Below are 20,632 nucleotides of genomic sequence, written 5' to 3' on the forward strand. Positions count from 1 at the left end.
CACTGGTCCCAGCACCGACCCCTGAGGACGCAGCTCGTCACCGCTCTCCACTGGGACATCGAGCCATTAACCACAACTCTGAGTGTGACCATCCAGCCAGTTCCTTATCCACCGAGTGGATTTTATTTGACATTCTAAAAGACAAAAAAAAATCAGTTGGACAACGCTTCATTCATTAAACAAAATTATTTTTATTGAATTAATAGGATTTACAAGAAACGTGGTGGGGGGGTTTTGTCGGCAACAATGCTTATTGCACTAAAAAGAATCCATAAATAACACTTCAGGACAATCAATGAACCAAATGAAAATATTGGAAAGGGTAACTGTACAACTAAAAATTTCCCCCAAGTAAGGAAGCTTTACTACAAGACAAAAGCTTGTTTAAAAAGAAGTAATTGTTGTTACATCCCTGATTTTTTTCCATGGCGTGGTAGAGCTGGTTGGACAACACTGTTACCTTCCCATGGGGCTGGGTCACATTTTATGAAATGCAGTTTACTCAGGATTTAAACACCTGTGAACAGTTTGCTTAGAGATCTCGGTCTTTAAGAAAGTACGGGGTATTTCCCCTCTGACTAACTTCTGTGAAAATTAGTAGTAAACCTAAAGTAGCAATGCGTTAAAGTAAAAAATAAGGCAACTCAGGCTTCACCTCCAAGAAACAACTTGGTTTCGGTGGGTGGACTCTGCTCCTGTCCGGGTGTTACAGAACAGCAGCAGTGTCGGTGTTCTGTACGTTAAAGCTGTAAACAAAGAGCAGGCCTCTCTCAGGAGAGGAGTGCCAAGTCCCGAGGGAAACGCAGGGAAATAAGTCATTTGGGTTTTAACAATGGTTTGAATCCAGGACACTTCATATAGTTGCATCTCTTGTCCTTTAAAAAATATATTGTCAGCTTAATAATGCAGTTGACTGCTAGAAAAAGATACCAGAATCGAGTCTCTGATTAAACTCTGCGCTGGTTTTCAGAATCATAAACTAGTTCTTGCATGGAAAAAGGTTAACCAACATTTTTCATTTTTTTTTATAAACAATACATAAACACAGGTAGAAAAATATTCAAGAGGATAATAACAAAGGTGCAATGTCAACAAAAATAAGCTGCCTTTTCAACAAAAGCACTTTTTCATAGTTTTAAGTGTGAAAACCTTTTAAAGCTCTTAAGTGTCCTCATGAAAGTCTGTTCAAAACGAGTTGGTAGCTTAAAAATTCTTGCCGTGCTGCTGGGCATACCACTGCTGCCTCTGCTTGCGATGCTCCAGCTCGGTGAGGAGGGCCTGCCTGTACGCTTCGTACAGCTTCACGATCCGTTCCAGTTCCTTCATGAAGAGCAGCTTCAGCATCCCCTGGTAGGTGTCCAGGTCCGCCAGCTGGAAGAGCTCCCACTTCAGGATGTGATCGTACCTGGGGTGAGAGAAGAGCCCGTTACCCACGCACCAATGTTGATTTCTAGAAATCTCCCCTGGTATCTTTCAGGGGAAGAAATAAGGTGATTAACGCCAAAAGACAGGGAGTGGCGTCTCAAAGAGAGCTGGAGAAACATCACTTACAGCTCAGCTGCAGAATTGCTCCTGATACGCCATGATAAACTTGAGAAAAACTAAAGAAATAAACCAACGGAGAGAAGGCTTTTTGGAAGCGTTAAAACAGCGATTCCATTCACAACGAGCCTTGAAGATTTAGTATCTTCATCTTTTAAAATTTAGAGTAACACACACACAAACATAATTATTTCAACAGCGGACCCCAACTCTCCCCAGCAGGTACCCCCCAGAAGGCAGAACGCTGCCCACCTTCACTCACAACACACTTATTTCCAGAACGTTCTTGTCCCAGCCTTAACAAGCACTCTTGGCCACTTCCCCCCTCGTGGTTAATTAGCAGCAATAATTTAAGTCAGTGTGTCTCAAACTGTGGGTCATGAGCCCCACAGGACTGCGAAAGGGGGGTATTGGCATCGGTGAGGACTGAGGGAGTGAGGAAATCCAATCAGGCCATAATTAACAGCTGCAAGTACTCACACCAGCAGCCATCTCTCTGCCCCGCTGAGAGCGGGGTGGGTGTCAAGGGAGCCATGAAACCACTGACAGCTAAAAATCCTCCACATTCTGACTCCCCACACTGGAAAAAATAACCCTGGGAGGTCCCCTGAAGACATGCACCAAGAGCCTGAGGCTCACTGGTGCCACCCCAAACGCCTCCCTTTAGGAATATCTGACCCAGCTCCCTGCATGAGACTGAAACAAGCCCAGCAGCGAGGCCAACCAGTTACTGCTATATTTTTTCCCACTTCCCCCAGTTACAAGCTGCTGTTGGTTGAGCAAGGGGAAAACGCAGCAGGCTGGGTCATCGAAGTGCCACCCCCACTGTCAACACTTTTTCCTGGAGGAGGGAAATGACACCAGGCAGCGGTGCAGCACGCGAGCGCTCACCAAGAAAGTGCCAGCAGGGGTAAGGAGGGGGGCCACACGTTAAAACAAACCCCAAAGAAGAGCAGAAACACAACACGAGGCCATAAACACGTCCAAGGAAAGTGTCACTAGCCACTACGGACGCTCTGGGGTGCCAGAGCTGCTGGCAAAGCGTATCTGGCCTTGCTTTCTGCAGGTTTTCTCCTCTCCTGTCAACAGGCAGCACTGTTTTTCTTAGAAAAGCTGCAGCACTGTCAGTCCTGGGTTTTTTTATTTTTACTTTTTAATAGGGAACGATTCTAAATTTCTCTTTATACCCCTAACGCTTTTTTTTCAGTTTCTGAAACATAAACACGCCCCCGAGTCCAAACTTGTGGGGGTATCAAAGCCGCTCCCACTAGATAGGTACAAAACATCAGAGGAGTCTCTTCAGGCCTCCCTTGTCTCACAGCAGAGCTGAAGAAGTTTCCTGAAGGCTCCATTTTGGGTCCGAACTGCCAAACCACTCTTGTGACTAATCACAACTATGCCTTTTCTCCTGCAAGTAATTTTCCACAATTCAAACTGGCACTTGAAGCTCTGCAAGGGAGGCAGAGAGCTGATCAAACCAAGTCCAGTCTCATAATGGAGGTTTGTTCCATCATAACATTAATCAGTGACTCACTTTTGTGCCACAAATTCTCCAAAGCTGATGATCTTTTATACCAAACACATGGTTCAACATTTCCCAAATTTAACCTCTATAATATTTACACAGAAGCTATCCAAGCCATTCAAGAAGGCATTTTTCTTCATTACTTCTTTTTAATGGCCCTCTTTTTGTGCCAGTAGTAGAGGAAGGTTTCCAAGATCCTGGGAGAAAAACAATATTTCTAACACAGTTTTTCAACCAAACCGTGGTTAATTCTACAGAGACAGGATTAAAGGTCTGTGGCTCATGGCCAGTCTTACCACCATAGCCCTTGGGGAAGGACTGCAGGATTGTCTTAAGCAGAAGATGCTGGCATTCAGCATGTTCCTCAAGGAGTTGGTAACTGAAATAATTCTGAAAAAAACCAAGATCCTGGGCCAACAGCAAGACAACTGTTTTGGTGAGCAACTTAGGGTACTTTGGTTCAGGCTCCAAAGCCCATGTGGCTGAACAATTACTGACTGGGATCTGGCTCACAACAGCCAGAAACATTCAGGTTGGAAAAGCCCCTTGGGATCACCCAGTTCAACCATCAGCCCGACTCTACAAAGTTCTCCCCTACACCATATGCCCCAACACCTCATCCAAACGGCCCTTAAACATCTCATCTAGGGATGGGGATTCCACCAGCACGTCCACGTGCAGCCCGATCCCCAAACTCTTAAATCAAGTAGTACGATGACTTCAGGTAGCTCGATATATATTGAAGCTTAAAATAACCAGATTGTTCTCTTCAACGGGCTCTTTCCACCTCAGCGTGAGGACAGGAGAAGCCTGGCAGGGTGACGTGAGCCAGCAGCCGTGAGGAGAGCTGCCCGCTTCAGGAACAGACACACAGCCCAAGGAGCAACTCAGCACAGTCCAGGGATACCTGGGCTAAGCTGAGTCTGCCTAAGCTTGGAGAGCCTTGTCTTGAGAGAACTTCAGGAATATCACTCCGAAATGAGCAGGAGAGCTAATGCTGTCCTTGGAAAGGGGACCTGAGCAGCAGAGATTGTCCCGCCATGGGCCTGGCCAGCACTGGGAAGAGGTCAAGCTGCAGAATTTCCTGAGCAAGGCAAGGAAACAGCAATTCCTCAAACCAGTTTTAATCTTGATTTTGTTTGATTTGAGCCTTGCTCTCCAACAGCCATTTTAATGAATCACGTGAGAAAATATATTCACATGAGTGGAAGCTGAAGCCAAAATATCAGTAAAATGATGCAAACAAACTGCATTACAAATGGAAAGGATATACTTGGAAGGCTGCATGCAGAGAAGCACCGAGACATGCAGATGGTTACCAAATTTGCTTTTGAGGAATCTGAAGAACTTCAATAACCACAGTTTCTTTAAACTTCCTAAATCACAGCTTCTGCGTTCAAGTTATCCCAAGTCTTGACAGGGCTGAACTGCTAAAAATCACTTTTCCCCCAAAGCAAGAAAACTCCAAATTGCAGCTGTTTGTCAACGTGGAGATCAAACTCCCAAGAGAGGCAGAGTGCGAGTGGCTGCTGGGGAAGGTTTGCCAAGTACAACCACCTCTGTAAGCACTTGATTACCGAGTTTATGTGCACACCACCTTTCCACCTCTGCTCCCTTCCCACTCAGCATGACCCGAATTCAACTGGAGCAGGATTTCCCCTGGTTTTCCCCACGCTGAGGTATCCTTTCAAATTTTCCAAGCCAATGACATTTATTAAAATATATTCTGCAGCAAGGCCCATTCTCAGTGGAAGGGCTGTTTCTTATTAAGGTGTCAATACAAGGAGGAAGGAAAAAAAAAGTTCCATCACATGCATACTTGTAGGTTTTCGGGGGCACGTAGCTTTTTTTTTTTAAGCATCATCACCAATTACTAAAACCTTGGTTGTTCTTTAGCTCTTTGAAGCTGTCGCTGCTGACAGATTCTCAAGAGCAGTAGCACATCAGGATTACTCTTCCACGTGAGAGTTTCATTTTGGCTGCCAAGAGCAGTGTTTAATGGGAGAAAAAGTCTTATTAAAGATGAAGCCATCAGCAGTGCCTCAGTGGGAACGGGCTCATTCAGATCCCAAAGACTGCAGGTCTAGGAACGCTCACCAGCGATGCTGCAAGGAGCAGGGCACAGGGTACCAGCACCTGACCTTGACTCCCCCGGTATTTTTTAGAAGAGCAACTAGTCCCAGAGACAGAAATCAAGGGGAGAAAGCAAATTAGTACAAAATTCCTGCAGAGAGCTGAGCCTTCCTTCCTGGGTGAGAAAGCAGGAGCTTACCAGGCAGAACATGCAGGTAGAATACCCCCTTTCCAGTGCTTTTCCCAGTAGAGAGCAAAGATTTAAGATAAAATAGGATACTTTCAACACAATAAACACTGACCAGCCCCAAACCATTGGTTAGGGCTGGAAGAAGGAAGTCCTGGGTTCAGCCCTGTGCTCGAGAAGAGGTGGACGGAGAATCTGAAGCACGCTCTCTCATCCAAGGAAGGCATTTTTGGTCTCCTCACCCTCAGAATCCCTCGCATGCGGCCTGGCATACTGTGGAACACCTACCAGGCTAACTTGGAAGGTGGAGAAACACTCCATTTTAGAGTCTAGGAAAGGGTTAAACACAAGCCAGGAGTCTTGATTGCACTGTGCTCTATGCCGATAGCTCTCAAAACAACCCCTGAATAGGTGCCAGGAGGGGAGAAGGACACTTCAAGGTATCAAAACTACCTTGATATTGGAAATCATTATAACCTCAAGTTATAACTAGACATCAAAGACTCCCTGCTGCACAGTAAGCCAACATATCTTTTTATCTTAACAGTTTGACCATTTTTCACTAAAATAAGGAAGCACTGTGGTTAACACCTACTAAACTCCCCATCAGATTTTTCTAGTGGCCAGAATTCTTATCCTTTAGAGAAGCTGCTGAAACAAAAGCTATTATCTGTTTTTGCTATCATTATCTACTTCTCTCAACAAAAAGGACTGGCCTTTAGTCAGCCTAAATCAAGCTAGTCTCAGCTCTAAGTAACAAATTGTAACAAAACAAAATGTACTGATAATCAGATTTTTACAGTAAGTTTCAAATAGCTGATCACAAAAGCTATTCCTCTACAACTAAGAAAGTGTTTTGCCCACTTACTTTCATTTTTGCACCAGAACATGGGAGGATATTCGTAGTTCTCACACTCAGCTTCTGGACAATACTACTACAGAGTTTACAAGCATTACTGGATGTTTTTCTCGAGCTTTAAGACAGTTGCTTTGGCAACAGAGAACAGGTTCGTTTATTAAAATTACACTGAAAACATGTAAGTGATCGTGATTTTAATAACTCTGAAAACTATTTATCAATTTAGTTGAGAATAGTCGGTGTGAGGCTCATGGTGGGACTGGAGGATCTTCAAGGTCTTTTCCAACCTTGATGGTTCTGGGATTCTGTGAATTGTTCCTCAAGATGAGGTGACAATAAGCCAGCTGCTACCCCTTCCTCACTTCTCCGATATAAAATTAGCATAAACCACCATTTATTTCTTCACAGAGCGGTTTGAGAATTACAGCAATATTGCTGATACCACCAGCACTACTGTAACAACACTAAAAGGAATCTGGAAAATACATGATTTTTGATTTCTCTGAACAGTGTAAATTCTATTCAAACAGCTCAAATTATTATTTTTTTTTTAAATTTGTCTCGGCCTACTAGATCTAAAGAAAGTCCTGATAATCTTAAATTGTTTAAATTGCCTTAAGTTTGTTTCTCAAGTTTCAAGAGAAGCACCAACAAGAATTCATACAACACAGGCTGAAATATTTAAAACTACGTTGTCCGGATGTGCCAAAGACCTAAATAAAGAAATGTAGCTGCAGCCAAAACCTAAAAGTATTTCTAGGAAACAAGTCCTCCCATAGGTTACAGGAACTTAGTGAGTCTCTGGTGTGTAAGTGTATTGGTGGATTTTAGGCAAATTTAAATCTTTATGGACTGGTGACAAACCCAGCAGCCAGAATTAGTAATAAAACCCATTCAAATTATAGTTACTAGAAGCAGCTAAAGAAAAATAAGAGGATTTTTTAGTGGAAATCACCAAACATCATATAAATCTACAACTACAGGCTGACCAGCTCACTGCTGTAAAACTTAGTTTCTCCATATTCTCCTTAGAAAAAAGTACATGATTTCATAATTATTAAAATGTATTCAGATTTTTTTCACTGCTTTTCTGTTTAGTGTTACTTTTCTGCAGAGCTGTACTCATGAGTAAATGTAATTTGTTTCACTATGCTGACTCAAATCTTTTCTTAGAGGAAACTCCCTGTTCTCATAGCACTGTTTATTTGAAGAAAAATGACTTTTTACCACCATTTAGCTTTTAAATACTGTTCTCAAATAGAAACACAGATTTTGGTCTGTATTCAAAATTCTTAACTGTGAAAGAAAACTTGTATGTCTTTGTTAAAAAGGAGTAAGATACACATTAAGAAGTTAACACCCTAAAAATATTTTGCATATTTTACAAGCACGTGGTGCTGTTCTCAGAAATGACTGATGGTAAATCACATCCTCAACTCTCTAATCAATCATTCTGTAAGTCAGGCGTAGTACACAAAGTACTGTGATGACTTTAAGTAATGCCTAATACAAAGCAAACTCAGGTGATGAACATCTGGTATAACTTCCTCACGCTCTGTCAGCAGGACTTCTTATGCAATTAAGAACTAGACACCAGGTAGAGCTCTACTTTCAGTCACCGAAATTCAATTTTTTTCCTTCTCAGCTAGCGTGGAAGACAAGAGGGGAAGAAAAAAAACCAAATCTCACTTTACGGGAGCCCTGGCATAGACCTGCAGCCAGTCTGGAATCTCCGCGGTGTGGTAGGGGTTTGCAGGGACAAGGAGAGGTTGGCTTCTCTCAGCTTGCTGGGGCTGGTAAGTCACAGGGGGAGGCTGGTCGTAACGGGGAACACTGTACAAAGGAAGACAGACAAAGGCCGTAACCTCCAAGCAATAATTTAACCACACCGATATCATCAAATGGTTGACATTAATACACAGATTCACACACGCAAAGGTCGATGATGTAACCACACATGGAGTGTTGCCTCAGCAGGCCTATATCGAGAGCAACTTTCTGGTGCTATTTTTGTGCATCACTCTAATCACAACTCTAAGTGTGGCTGCTGTCAACACACCATAAAATTCACCTTCCACCTAGTCACCTAGGGCCTGCTACCTGGATACTACAGCAGAAAAAAAAAAAAAAAAAAAAAAAATTTAACCCACCATTTAACATGCCAGAACAAATGTATTCAGGCAGCAGCTGTAAGAGTTTTTCCACTGATAGCAAAGGACATCCTCATGTTTATTATTCATGCCACACGTTAAAAAACTTTTGTCTGCGTAACAGCAAACTAGATGGGAGTAGCAGAAATGACCTGTTAGATTTGGTGTATACTAACTTTAATTTACCTTTAAATTAGCTACAATACCGATTTTCATTCTAGACAAGACTTAATTCGTGCTTCAGATGGTACGCTCGTTCAAACAGTCTCCTGGAACATCAGATCAAGTTTCTTTTCAGTCTACGGTTCAATTCTGTTCTCAGCAACTTTGTTGTTTTACTGACAGTTGAAGAGAATAGCTGCTTTGTTTTAGTGAGTTAGGAACAATATCCTGTTTCTAAACTTGACAGCAACAGATGAGACAAAAACCTAACAATTACAACTTCTAAAAAATCTTAGTCAAGAGCCAGTAAAGCTTACTTCTAAAAATAAGTTGGTTTTGGCACATTATTTATGTGACAAAAACAGTTCCACTTTCTTAACTGGATTAAAAAAACAATCATGGAAGGGAAGGTGGATGTCTTACCTGGGAGCACAAGGATGTTTATATTGAGCTCTTTTATTGATGTGATCTACATAATACACTCCAAATTCTGCTGACTCAACTCTCTCCCATCCTGGAGGCAGTCCCTCACGCTCGAGTGGATGGCTCCAGTGAGTTGTATTAGTGTTATGATCTATATAGTATTTCCTTCCTCTAATAGTCCAGTCCACTGACCAGCCAGGAGGAAGAGGTAAATCTTCAGAACTATGGTTTGTTAAGTTTCCTAGAGATGTAGCAGCAACTCTACCGATGCCTAAAAAAAGGGAAAGCAACGTTTAGCTAAGACTGATAATACCCCAAATCAACATTATATATGAAGTCAACTTCCCCTCCCCACCACGAGGCACTCTGTGAATTTGAACAATACATTAGATTACAACTGTTAAAGCTTTTACATAAATGACAGTTTCTGTTCATATGCTATTATAGCTGCATCAAAACTATTTAGCTCCCAAAACCCCACAGCTGTGTATTTTTCTGGTTATAGTCAGAAATGGCAACTATCTAGAAAAAAAAAATCAGTGAATACCAACAAAGCTTTTCAGATTAACCAGTCAAGAACAGCAACAGGACCGGGTGAACCACGAGAGGAGGGACAAGGCTAGCACTGTCCTGCCCCGCCTGCTATTACTGAAGAGAGTGTAATCACGGCCAAAAAGTATCATCAGTAACTAGAGAAATCAGAAAAAAAGGATCCACACAGGACCCTGCACAAGCCCTCTGCTGAACACGGTCATCCTGCGCAGGCTGATGTTGCTGTATCTTTGTTAAAACCACCCACGTTTGTTAGAGCAGCTGGTTTATGTGCACTGTGGGGTGGGCCAGCCAGGCCTTCTGAATGCAACCCCGACAAGATCGAGAGACCTTTTGTTCAGAGCGAGTCACAGAATCTCCTCATCTCTTCTCTGGCATCTCCCTTCACTCCCTTCCTCCCTCCCACAGATCCTGGAAGGAAGTTTCATTGTCTAGCAGGCTGCGCGTCTGCTTTTCTATGTCTTGCTCTTCTCTATAACTGAGCACCTACGCTTTGTAACGCTGAAGAGGCATGTGGAAAAAAAAAAAAGTAATTTCCAGCTTTTCTTGGTGAAGTGGGCTGCACCAGGAGAAGGGCTGCCCCAGCAAGAGGGCTAAAGCCTACGTTAGGTGTATTAGCAGTAGGAGAGCTCAGGAATCGGTAGTTGGTTAAATTCCCACCTCTGCCCTAGACACAACACAATTCGGGATGTATTGCTCAACAATTGATTTAAGAGACTGTTCACTAGTGTTTTAAAATATGTGATTTTTTTGTAACATACACACAGTTTTTACATTTTAAAAATTAGCCTGCTGGATGCCGATAGATGTACTGAAGAAACTAATTCCAGTTTCAACTTTTCCTTTCCTCTATATATTATGGATACTTAGGAAGCTAGTTGAAATAAAAGCCATAATAATTACAGAAAATGGAAAAAACCCCAACCCCCAAAAACCCCAACTACAAAAACCAAGTGACATAATCAAGAATTTTGCAGGTCTCTTTCCCTTCCTTGGAAACCTACTGGATGTGCTGGCCCAAATTCAGCTTTCTTTTTATAAATCTGAAGTAGTTACCTTCAGTTAGCCACACTTCTACAGTTAAAAAGTCTCTGGCTTTAAAGAAATTCCAATTATCTTTCCATCCCATGATCAAATGCATCTATTTATCACAGTATTCATCAGAGTTCGTGTGCTACTATTTCCCCTAACCAGAAGGGGTATGGGAGGCACTTTTTCCACTTTCTTGGAAGGTAGAAGTGACTCCATCCCAAGCACCACATTTACTGACTGAGGAATACACCCCTCCCTGAAATAATTATTTTCTGATTCTGAAATACACTCTGTTTTTCAGAAATAACATTTTGGGGTGATTATTTTGAGTGTGGGAGGGAAAGGCAGAGTCTATCCATCTAAAGTCCACTATTAAAAAGAGGTTTCAGATATGGTCATCATCTCAAAAAAGACAACAGTAACTCTGAAGTAGCAGCAAAATTGTTTTTCTCAGGCAATTTCATACTCCTGTCTGCTGACAAAGGCAACAATCCCTTTCAACAATACACACAACACAGATCGCTAGCCAAATGTCCTGGTTTTGGCTGGGATAGTTAATTTTCTTCCCAGTAGCTGGTACAGTGCTGTGTTTTGGATTTAGTGTGAGAATAATGTTGATAACACACTGATGTTTTAGCTGTTGCTAAGTAGTCAAGGATTTTTCAGTTTCCCATGCTCTGCCAGTGGGGAGGTGCACAAGAAGCTGGGAGGGAGTGTGGCCAGGAGAGCTGACCCAAACTAGCCAAAGGGCTATTCCATATCCTGGGACATCATGCTCAGTATAGAAACTGGGGGGAGCCGGCTGGGGGTGGGTCGCTGCTGGGGGACTGGCTGGGTGTCAGTCAGCGGGTGGTGAGCAACTGTGTTGTGTATCACTTGTCTTTTCTTGAGAGTTATTTATATTTTTTATTATATTCATTTTCATTAAAAGTATTATTATATTTTATGTTATATTTTATTAGATTTTATCATCATTACGATTATATTTAATTATTGTTACTATTATCTTTTATTTATTAAACCATTCTCATCTCAACCCATGAGTTCTACCTTTTTCTCCCCACAATTCTCCTCCCCATCCCACTGGGGGGGCAAAGGAGTGAGCAGCTGGTTGGGGTTAAAACCAGGACACCAAGGGCTGTCACTTATTGTAAGCATTTGTTTACATATAAAATGACAGAGTGAAAACTGGATGGGCTGTCTTTCTACTACAAGATAGAAGTCATCAACAATAAAGTAATGGGAAGGGTCCAAAGCAACTGAAGAAATAAATTAAAAAAAAAAATCTCACAAACTTTTTCCTGAGTACTGTTCTTTAAAACATCTGTGCTCACCAACAAATCTTTTTTTTGGCCTTGTTGTGTTTTGAACTGTTTGACCTTCAGTATTTCCTCTCGTGATAGCATTTACCTATTTGTTAGCTTTATAAATGAAGGCCGATGGCCGCGTTCATGTGACAGCTCCCACCTCTCACTAGGATTAAGCAATTTAGACCTTTACTTCCAGCGAGAAGAAACATCCTGGAGGCTTCCTGACCTTTAGTATTACTGGAGCAGGGAAACTATTTCAGACCCTAGTTATGTCACTGGTTTTGTTTTCATTCCAATGACAAAATACAAACATTTAAGCTTCTTGAAAATACTGCACTTTGGATAAACAAATTCCATGTTTTCTCCAACTAACTGGCCTGCTGTGTAGTAGTTTTACGTACATATAAAAGTAACTATTAAATCACCACTACCAGAAGATCTGAACACACAAACTTGACTGGGGAAAAGAACTTTCACCAAGGCATAAACATATTTTTCTGTTTACTATTAAAACCGGCACATCTATATTTTTGTTACAGTTCCTCCTAAATTCTAGCATAATTCCAGCAGCAAATACATACATATTGATTCCTTGGTGTAAAGGTCAATGCCTTCTAAAGCATTAGAAATTTGGAAATTGGTATTAATAGTTGCACAAGCCATCCCCTGCATCAGAAGTTCTCTTGACACAATGCCTCTATTTCTTCATACAAAAGCCTGAGAAGACTGGGGCATAGGTAATGAGGAAAAACCAAAATCTAGATTACATAGAGAAATCACCTAGAAAGAAGGCTAAAAAGCAGTGCTACACCCAATGGAAAGGCAGCGCTGGCAGTTCTGTGTTTGCACAATCATTTAATTCTAGCTACATGGTTTCTCCCAAGGCCAGCTTGTTTTTATTTCATTTCTAAGATGCAAAGTACAAAAATAATGCCAGACCACAAATACATTACACATACTTTTTGCCATTTTGGCTTCATATAGGAAGAAGCAGAGCCATACTGTTAAGATAAACTTACACAGCTGTATCAGTTACCAGTTCTGAACAGCGTTCCCAGCCTCCAGAACTAGAAAGCTCTTGATTTACACATTTATAAACTGATGGTTGCAGCCTATCATGTATAGCCTTAATGTGCATTTTCCCCCTTAAAAATCACAGATCATATTGAAATATTCTGTGTGCTGGAAGTTTCAAGAAGTTAGGTAGTATTTAGAGTGTCTTAACAACTATCAACCCACTATGGCATTCAAATTGGCAATTAGTGCAATTTAGATATTTGTATATATAATTGGAGTTGCTAGAGATCAAAAGAAAATGTATACTGTTTTTCCTTATAAAACTCAGCAGTCGCTTCCTTCAAGGGAGAGTGGATACACACACAAGAGAAATAGCTCCTGCTATGATTCTGAACAATAAGAGAAGATGAAAATTGACTTTCATATATACACACACCTATAAGTACCAATAATAAGACTGAACAACACTTGGAAGAGTAAATTCATATGGGATCTTTTCCAAAGTATAAACCAAAGAAGTTAAGACAACCTAAAAATCACCTATTGGGAACTCCACCTTTTCTGTGACATACTGCCATAGTATGATACTCCTCTGTGTTTAAATTTCAGGTGAGGTCTTAACCTTGAAGCATTTTCCTAGCAGCTAAAAGCTTCACAGAGGATTTTACTGCACACACCAAGAATATTCCCAGAATCATGGGCTGGTACCAGATTTACATGGCACAATGCAAACTATCTATGGAAAAAAACCCCAAACTTACAACTTGATCCATTTTTTATCAAAACATCTAGTGTAAAACCTGTGATTTTCCTATTGGTAGAGGATTTGAACTCTACCATAGAATAAGCAAAACCTGACTAGTTGAACCAGTTCACTGTAGCTACTCAGGGGTTTCTTGCTCACATACTGTTTTATCTATGGCAAAACAGAAATTCTCATTCTTTCTGCTTTCCCAAGGAATAGAGTTGTTCAAATTACCTATTTTTTCCAAATGTTAAAAGTCATCTTTCCTCTGCTTAAGGATGAGCACTGTTCTTTATAAACTCCCCTGAGTGGCACTACCAAATCTCAAGAATGGTCAACAATTCATTTATATTTATGCAATTGTAAATCCTTTTCAGGTTGCCTTTTTAGAACTTGTCTAGCATCATTTGTTAACTCTTGTTTCATAATGGTCTATGCTTGGGGTATTTTTTGGTTCATTATTTGTGGCTTTTCTTTTTCTTTCTCTTCAGTATCTTCAGTTTAAGGTCTTGAATCAATTGTCAAGAAGGCCAAGAGGTGTCATGTGCTGTTCCAAAGCAAAAGAAAATCCTGCTCAATGCAGTTTGCTTGCTTAGGAGTATCACTGTGCATGTTCTCAACACTTTAAGTGCAAAGGAACAGCAACCACTTATTACTAGTACTAACAAGATTTAAAATACTCCTGAGTTTTAAGTAAAGCCAGGCCCTATATACAGTGTTATTCTCAACATCTTCAACAAGAGGGTGTCCCAATACCAGTACCCAAACTTTGAGTACCACATTCCAGCGCATTATAAGGTATCCGTGTAAAGAGTTCCTTCCACATTCTTCCCTTAAAAACATATCTTAAGCTAATAACGTCACAAATGTGAAGAATATGTATCTTCTTCAATCAAGGAAGTTCTGTTTGGTTTGTTCCATTAGCATGGAACAAAGAAAACGAAGTTATATGTGTAAATGCTTTCACAGCCCACGGAAGGGGTTTTATCATAACGGTGCTCTGCCTGGAAAGAAGTCTAGGTCCTTAGGAGGAAATGTTTCCAGTTCAGCAAAGGACCGTTCTTGAGTCTGCCTAGCAGGAAGCACAGAGCAGTCCAGCATAAAATGAAAAGAGCAAAAATAATGAAAGAAAGTCTCACTTTGTTTATTAAATACAGTGCTGATGTAGGCAGAGAAGTTTCAGAGCCTATGAAGTCCCCACAACTAGCTTCAACCAAATTTCAAAATGTTGAGGAACAAATCTAGGCAAACAAAAGGCTTTAATTAGGTAAATTGTCTTGAGAGCCTTTTTTCAGCATGCCAAAACCCTCTCCCTTCCCCTCATCAAACCAGGATGAAGAACAGGAAGAGAAGATGAATGAACTGTTTAAGGCAGTAAGTAATAACAAAACAGCAAAAAAGTTCCAGTTACAACCCCGTTTAGCTAGGTCTACAGGTTCTAGGCTTTCCTAACCCATTCCAAAACATCTAAAGGCACTTCTTGAGCACAAAGTGCCTCCTTTGGCAGTGGGAATAGGGTGTTCCAAGTCAGCACAAATTCACAGATAGGAAATGACAGGAAGTACTGTGAAAGCATGGAAAAGTATGCTACAACACTGCACAATCAGCACGAAAGAAAAGGGCAGGAATTGCCATTTGTTTAAAAATGAGTGAAGTGTACACACCTAAAAAGAAAAGACCTGCTACTTTAGCTCTAAATAGGTTTCACTTCATGATTTTTATGTCTTTATTTGGCTCTCATATTAAACATGAATACCAGTTTGCAATCTTTAAGGGGTACATTTTAACACGAGATGAACCTACTTTCATTAAAGCGCACTGGATTCCCCGTTCACAGGGCTAATTATTTTTCTCCTCTGACATCACAGTCAACTGCTTACAATTCCACCATCAGAAAGTTCCTTTACACTGTGATTTTAATCTCAGCAATTTTCATATACACAGAAGAATTTTTTAGCTTACCGCTCAAACAGGTACAAATAACTCTGAGGTCTTGGTTACAAGTTAGTTCCAATCTATACTGTAGATATAACTTCAACCACAGACCTCCCCAAACCTTTAACCTAGAAGAGAGGAAAGAGATGGCGAGGAAAGACAGGTAAAGTCTCTTAGAATTAAGTTTGAAATGGATACTAAAAAAAAAATAATTCAAGAAATGCCACAGAGGTAGCTAAATATACAAAACTAGAAAATATTGCAACTGAAGACATTTTTTCAGGAAAACAGCAGCACTAGATTGCTAATTAAAATCAAATCTAATGAGAATAAGAAAAGGAGGACATGGGAGAACTGAATCATGCCAAGAGGGAAAACATGACTTCAAGAAGAAATGCCTATGAAAGAACATATCAATGCTGTCAACACCAACTGTTGGAAAAATCATGGGACTTGAAGCTGAATACTTTCGAGTATGAAGATCTGAATAAGATCATGCTTTCAACTTATCTCCAAATTATACAGAGGAGAATCTTTACTTTGAATGAAAGCTGAAACACACCTCTTCCCTTCCAGACTACTGCTGCTCCAAAGTCATTTCCGTTGTACCAACACTGAACGAAACATTGCTCACTAATAACAAGTACACCTTGTGTCCACCAGGCAACATTTCCATAGAAATCAACCTGAATTGTAACAGGACTCACTGGGGGGACCTTCTGAGGGAGGAGGGGAGAGGGGAAAAATGGGTAGGTATAGCTAATAAACAGACTCATACGCTGAAACTGGTTTTGTCATCAATTATCTTGATGAAGAATTTTGATTAGGTGAAACATTCAGAAACAACAATGGAGGTGTGTAAGGAAAAAGTAATTTAGACAAAGACAATGAAAGCAAAAGGTCTCCCTCAGTATTCTGGAAATGCAGGAAAAAAAGGAGCTAGAAATCACAGAAAGATTAGTGTAGCTCAAGGAAAATACTAAAGGTTTTAAGACAATGGATGGCTCAAATAAAAAGAAGCTTAATGGTGAGGTGAAGGAAGAAAATCTAAGGTTTTCTTATTTTTGGCCACATTTCTTTTACTGAGAAAACACAATAGCGATTCTTGAAAAGATGTACAAAAGTTAATGATGTAGGTCAATATTCTTACTGCTATGAAGCTGAGAATTCAAAAGTTCATATTCCATGGTGAGATGGAAAAAAAAAAAAACAAACAAGAGGAAAAGGGAGACACTTTGGCAGACAAAAGGCTCACTTTTTTTGTCTCTCCCTACAAATGCATGAGACCGAATACTCACCAGTTACAAAATATGTATAGAAATTGTTCAAACTATTAAATGTAAAAATATGAGAGTGAATGACAGACACCACACAAACATCAGCAGCTCCTTTATGATTTCCAGTGGCTAAGGGGACATGTGGACAAATGGGGAAAAAAAAGTCTTTTTAGAAAGAAATCCATGTTGCTACAATTGAGAAAAATACAGCTGTAAAGCCCTACTTTTAGCTTGTTTTAAGAATTAAATTATTAATTTAAGAAATTAAACTCCACTTGCAAACTAATAGCTAGAGCTCCATTTCCACTCACTGCTGTTTCAACCCACACAGCAGCAGTACAGATTTTTGAAGTCTTCCTCAGTGCACACAGTTACTGTAGTAATTCTGAACGTTCACTTCATGGATTGGTTTATGAAATCCTCCCCTCCTGCCTCTCCTCCCTACAATATCCCAGCACAATATCCCAGGTAAAAGTTTAACGACTGCCAGCTGAACAACTGACAGAGATGGATGGTTTTCATGCAAAATCCAGGTAGATCAGATGTGTTAGCATTTAGGAAAATAAATGAGGATAAAGGAGCAAGTCTTAAACCTTTGTATTTCAGAGTTTACTGGCTGACAGCAGCATTACTTTTCTGTCAGTTTTCATTGAAATGTCTCTGTAGGAAAAAACCCCACACAGCACTATCAGGTTATAATTCCATACACACAGTCAGCAGCCTTAAATGCTGACCTTCTTCCTAGCAGATTTATTTTTCTAGAGAGGAGATTTATTTTACTAGAGACTACTTACTATTTTGTTTACGGATTACAAGTAATAATGAACTAACAGCATATTTCATACTGAAAGTACATTATTTATAGGTTTGAAACGTTTGTTTCAACCTCCTCCTTGAACATAAGCTTCTGTAGTATATACGGTGCTCGAACATAGCCAAATTTACTACTTTTAAGGTCACCTTTCTATGGGCAATATTGCAACCTCAGTTTTTTTTTTATTCTGCCAATAGATTCACAACTGCACACAGCAGCAAAGAATTATTCTTCAGTGTCAACACAGACAGAATCATTCCAAAAAGTAATATTAAATAGATTCTTCTTTCTTATGCTGTTCTTCCATTAGAAAACAAAGACAAGTTCCAGTGAATTTGAGGGGGAAACAGGCATATTTACAAACAGTATTACAAGATAAAAGAAACAAAATAATTAAAAAAACCACAAACGACTGGGCAGTCAAATTTCAGCACTAACTCTATGTCAATTTGCTAATTACACAGTCATTTCTCCCTTTGACTATTTACAATAAATTAACTTTATTGTTTTAATTTGACCTCAATAATTAAATAATAACACAATGATAGTTAAAATATAATAAAATAAACCACCAATCGTATAATTTAGAGCTGTCGGTTATTCTTTGTATCATGAAAATAGTTGATGCCCATGATGAATAAAATTCCTTGCTCTTTAGCAACTGAATCAACTTTGTCATGAGGAATTACATATATGCTTGGCATTAAAAAGAAAAACCCACTGCTCAACACCACTCCATTTACTTCATAAATAAATCCTGGTTTAAATGCATTTTTCATTTCTGTATATATGCAATCAAATTCTGGACTCCAAGAAATGTGAACACACAGGGTACTCAGATCACAGAAGTGCCATCAAAAAGAAGCTCTGTCCTACACAGCATAACTCCTAAAAACAAGACCCCGATCATCCAGATGTACCTCCACACCTAAAGTCTTATCAAAAACATATTTTTAAAAAAGCAACAATTAATACTTACCTGAAGTGTGCCTCCCATGGTTCTGTGACATCCTCTGGAAAAGATCACTGTTGTGTTCATAATACCTGTAGTCCTCATGTAAGCGGTCATTTAACTGACGTCTCCTCTGGGCATCATAAAAATGATCATAATAATAACAACGGGCACCAGCATCTCCATTTTCCAAAATAGAATTAGCTTCTGTTAAAAAGGACTGGGAGGAAGAGCCGTATTCTCTGGGGACATCAGCTAAACTTCTTGCCAGATAGGAAGGCGCAGACAGTCTGTTGCTTTCACGTCTCATTATTTCATGAGGTGGCCTCTGCACTGGAGTTCGAAGGAAACTCTGGTTTCTGGAAACAATTCCATCTCCACCAGAAGCATACGCAGTTGTTGTTGAGTCAGGAGGACAGATATCAGTTCGTCTTGGAATGGTTGGACCGTGACGGATGAATGAAGGCATCAGGTCTGATATACAGCATGAAAGAGAAAAAAGAGCTTTGGCTGTACTTACACATAAAGCATTTGGCTGGCCACAATGCTGATTTACACCACGGAACTGAAAAAATACAAACACTAGAAGCCCTTTAAGGCACCTCTAATGCATATGGAAGTACAAAGGTAATTTTCCAGTTTGTACTGGTGCAACAGAAACCATCACACCCTCCACTAGGAACAGCCTATTGCCAAGAGTGCAGTTTTCCCAGTGTAACTGCATTCACCACAGACAGAAAAAAACCCAAATCCCATCAAAAACCACAGAAACACCCCCACAAAAACCACCCCACGCTGTACTGGGGCTCCATACCTCTCTAAGAAAAACCAAGTATCCTGGCTACCACTCTACCACTTCATTGGGACCACTGCCCTTACGAACTCAAGAGTAATGGAAGACGTTCATGCCTGCATGCTCGCAGGAGTCCACGGCAGGATCAGGGACAGAATTCACATTTTCTCCATTAATCACAAAGTTCAGCCAGCAAAATCCTGTCATTCTGTACACATTAAAGTGTCAAGTTATTTTGAAGTTATTTGACTTTTTCCTTTACCTGAAAAGGTTGTGCACATGAACAGTGACACCTACTCACACAATTTCACTGCCTCCCCCTCATAATCAACTCTTATAACAGGGTAAAAATTCAGTGCATCCCAGAAGGTATCATCAGTAAATTTATAATCATTACAAAGCAGTCATGTAATAACTAGTCATTACATCGTGGCAAATACCACGTGTAAAAGGTGTTGACCCCTTAGACACACCTACAGCTTCATACGAAAAAAACTTTGTGGGTTTCATTTTGTATTTTTTAATTAAAGACTAAGTCAGTGTAATCTGACTACTAAATGATTTTGCCTGTTGACAGGGGAAACAGCGGTTCATGCAGCAAATACTTCCAGAAAAGCTGAGTGCCTGCTCCTACCAAATCAGTTGTTGCTAGTTGCGATCTCCAAGCTAATCACAGAATCATCCTGCAATTACAGCATACTACATTTCAGTCTCAGCTTGTTTTCAAAGGTTAACAGGAAGAAACCCCAGCGCACTTTCAACATGTATTTGCCAGTGTTTTGTACAGTCCCATCAAAACCAGGGCTGTGGCATTAGTGTCAGGTCAGCCACACAAAGATCAGTGTCCAAGGTACATAGCGGTGACCTCACCACGTTGATTCATGGTTAAGAACTGGAGTGCTCGCTTCCGCAGGGATTTTATGCAACTGCCTTGTACAGTTATCTCATTTTCAAAGCACACACCTTTTGGCAGCGCACACAGCCTAGACTGGGAAAACAACCACTGACTTCTGGAAAGAAAGAGATGATCTGTGCTGTTCATCTGAGAGATACCTGCTTGGAGACTACCTTAACCCCTGCCCGTTGAAAACTAAGCAACAGTGGCTGAGAAAATAAAAAAAACAACCAAGTTTGTTTATGGTGAGCAGCTGGTGGTACACTATGTGTAAGCCTCCCCCCTTCAACTCAGCCTCCCCCCGTCAGCTCCAAGGTCTCGCAACAACAATCTCCCCCCCCCCTCCCCTCACGAGGAGACCCCCCCCAAAGGCGCGCAGGGCCTCCAGG

General features: G+C 40.5%; 1 protein-coding gene across 1 annotated transcript; it reads right to left on the reverse strand.

Annotated features, from left to right (window-relative positions):
- Positions 1–447: 447 nt before the first annotated feature.
- Positions 448–19,048, reverse strand: SAV1 (salvador family WW domain containing protein 1). The gene is made up of 4 exons (XM_026850004.1): positions 18,583–19,048; positions 8,922–9,192; positions 7,876–8,019; positions 448–1,405 (listed from the first exon to the last, which is right to left on the reverse strand). The coding sequence occupies exons 1-4, from the start codon at positions 19,022–19,024 to the stop codon at positions 1,204–1,206; spliced, it is 1,059 nt and encodes a 352-aa protein (XP_026705805.1). The 5' UTR covers positions 19,025–19,048; the 3' UTR covers positions 448–1,203.
- Between the last annotated feature and the right edge of the window lie 1,584 nt (positions 19,049–20,632).

This window comes from Athene cunicularia, assembly GCF_003259725.1.
Source record: "Athene cunicularia isolate RWA chromosome 5 unlocalized genomic scaffold, athCun1 chr5_part1, whole genome shotgun sequence".
In the NCBI taxonomy this organism is placed as follows: domain Eukaryota; kingdom Metazoa; phylum Chordata; class Aves; order Strigiformes; family Strigidae; genus Athene; species Athene cunicularia.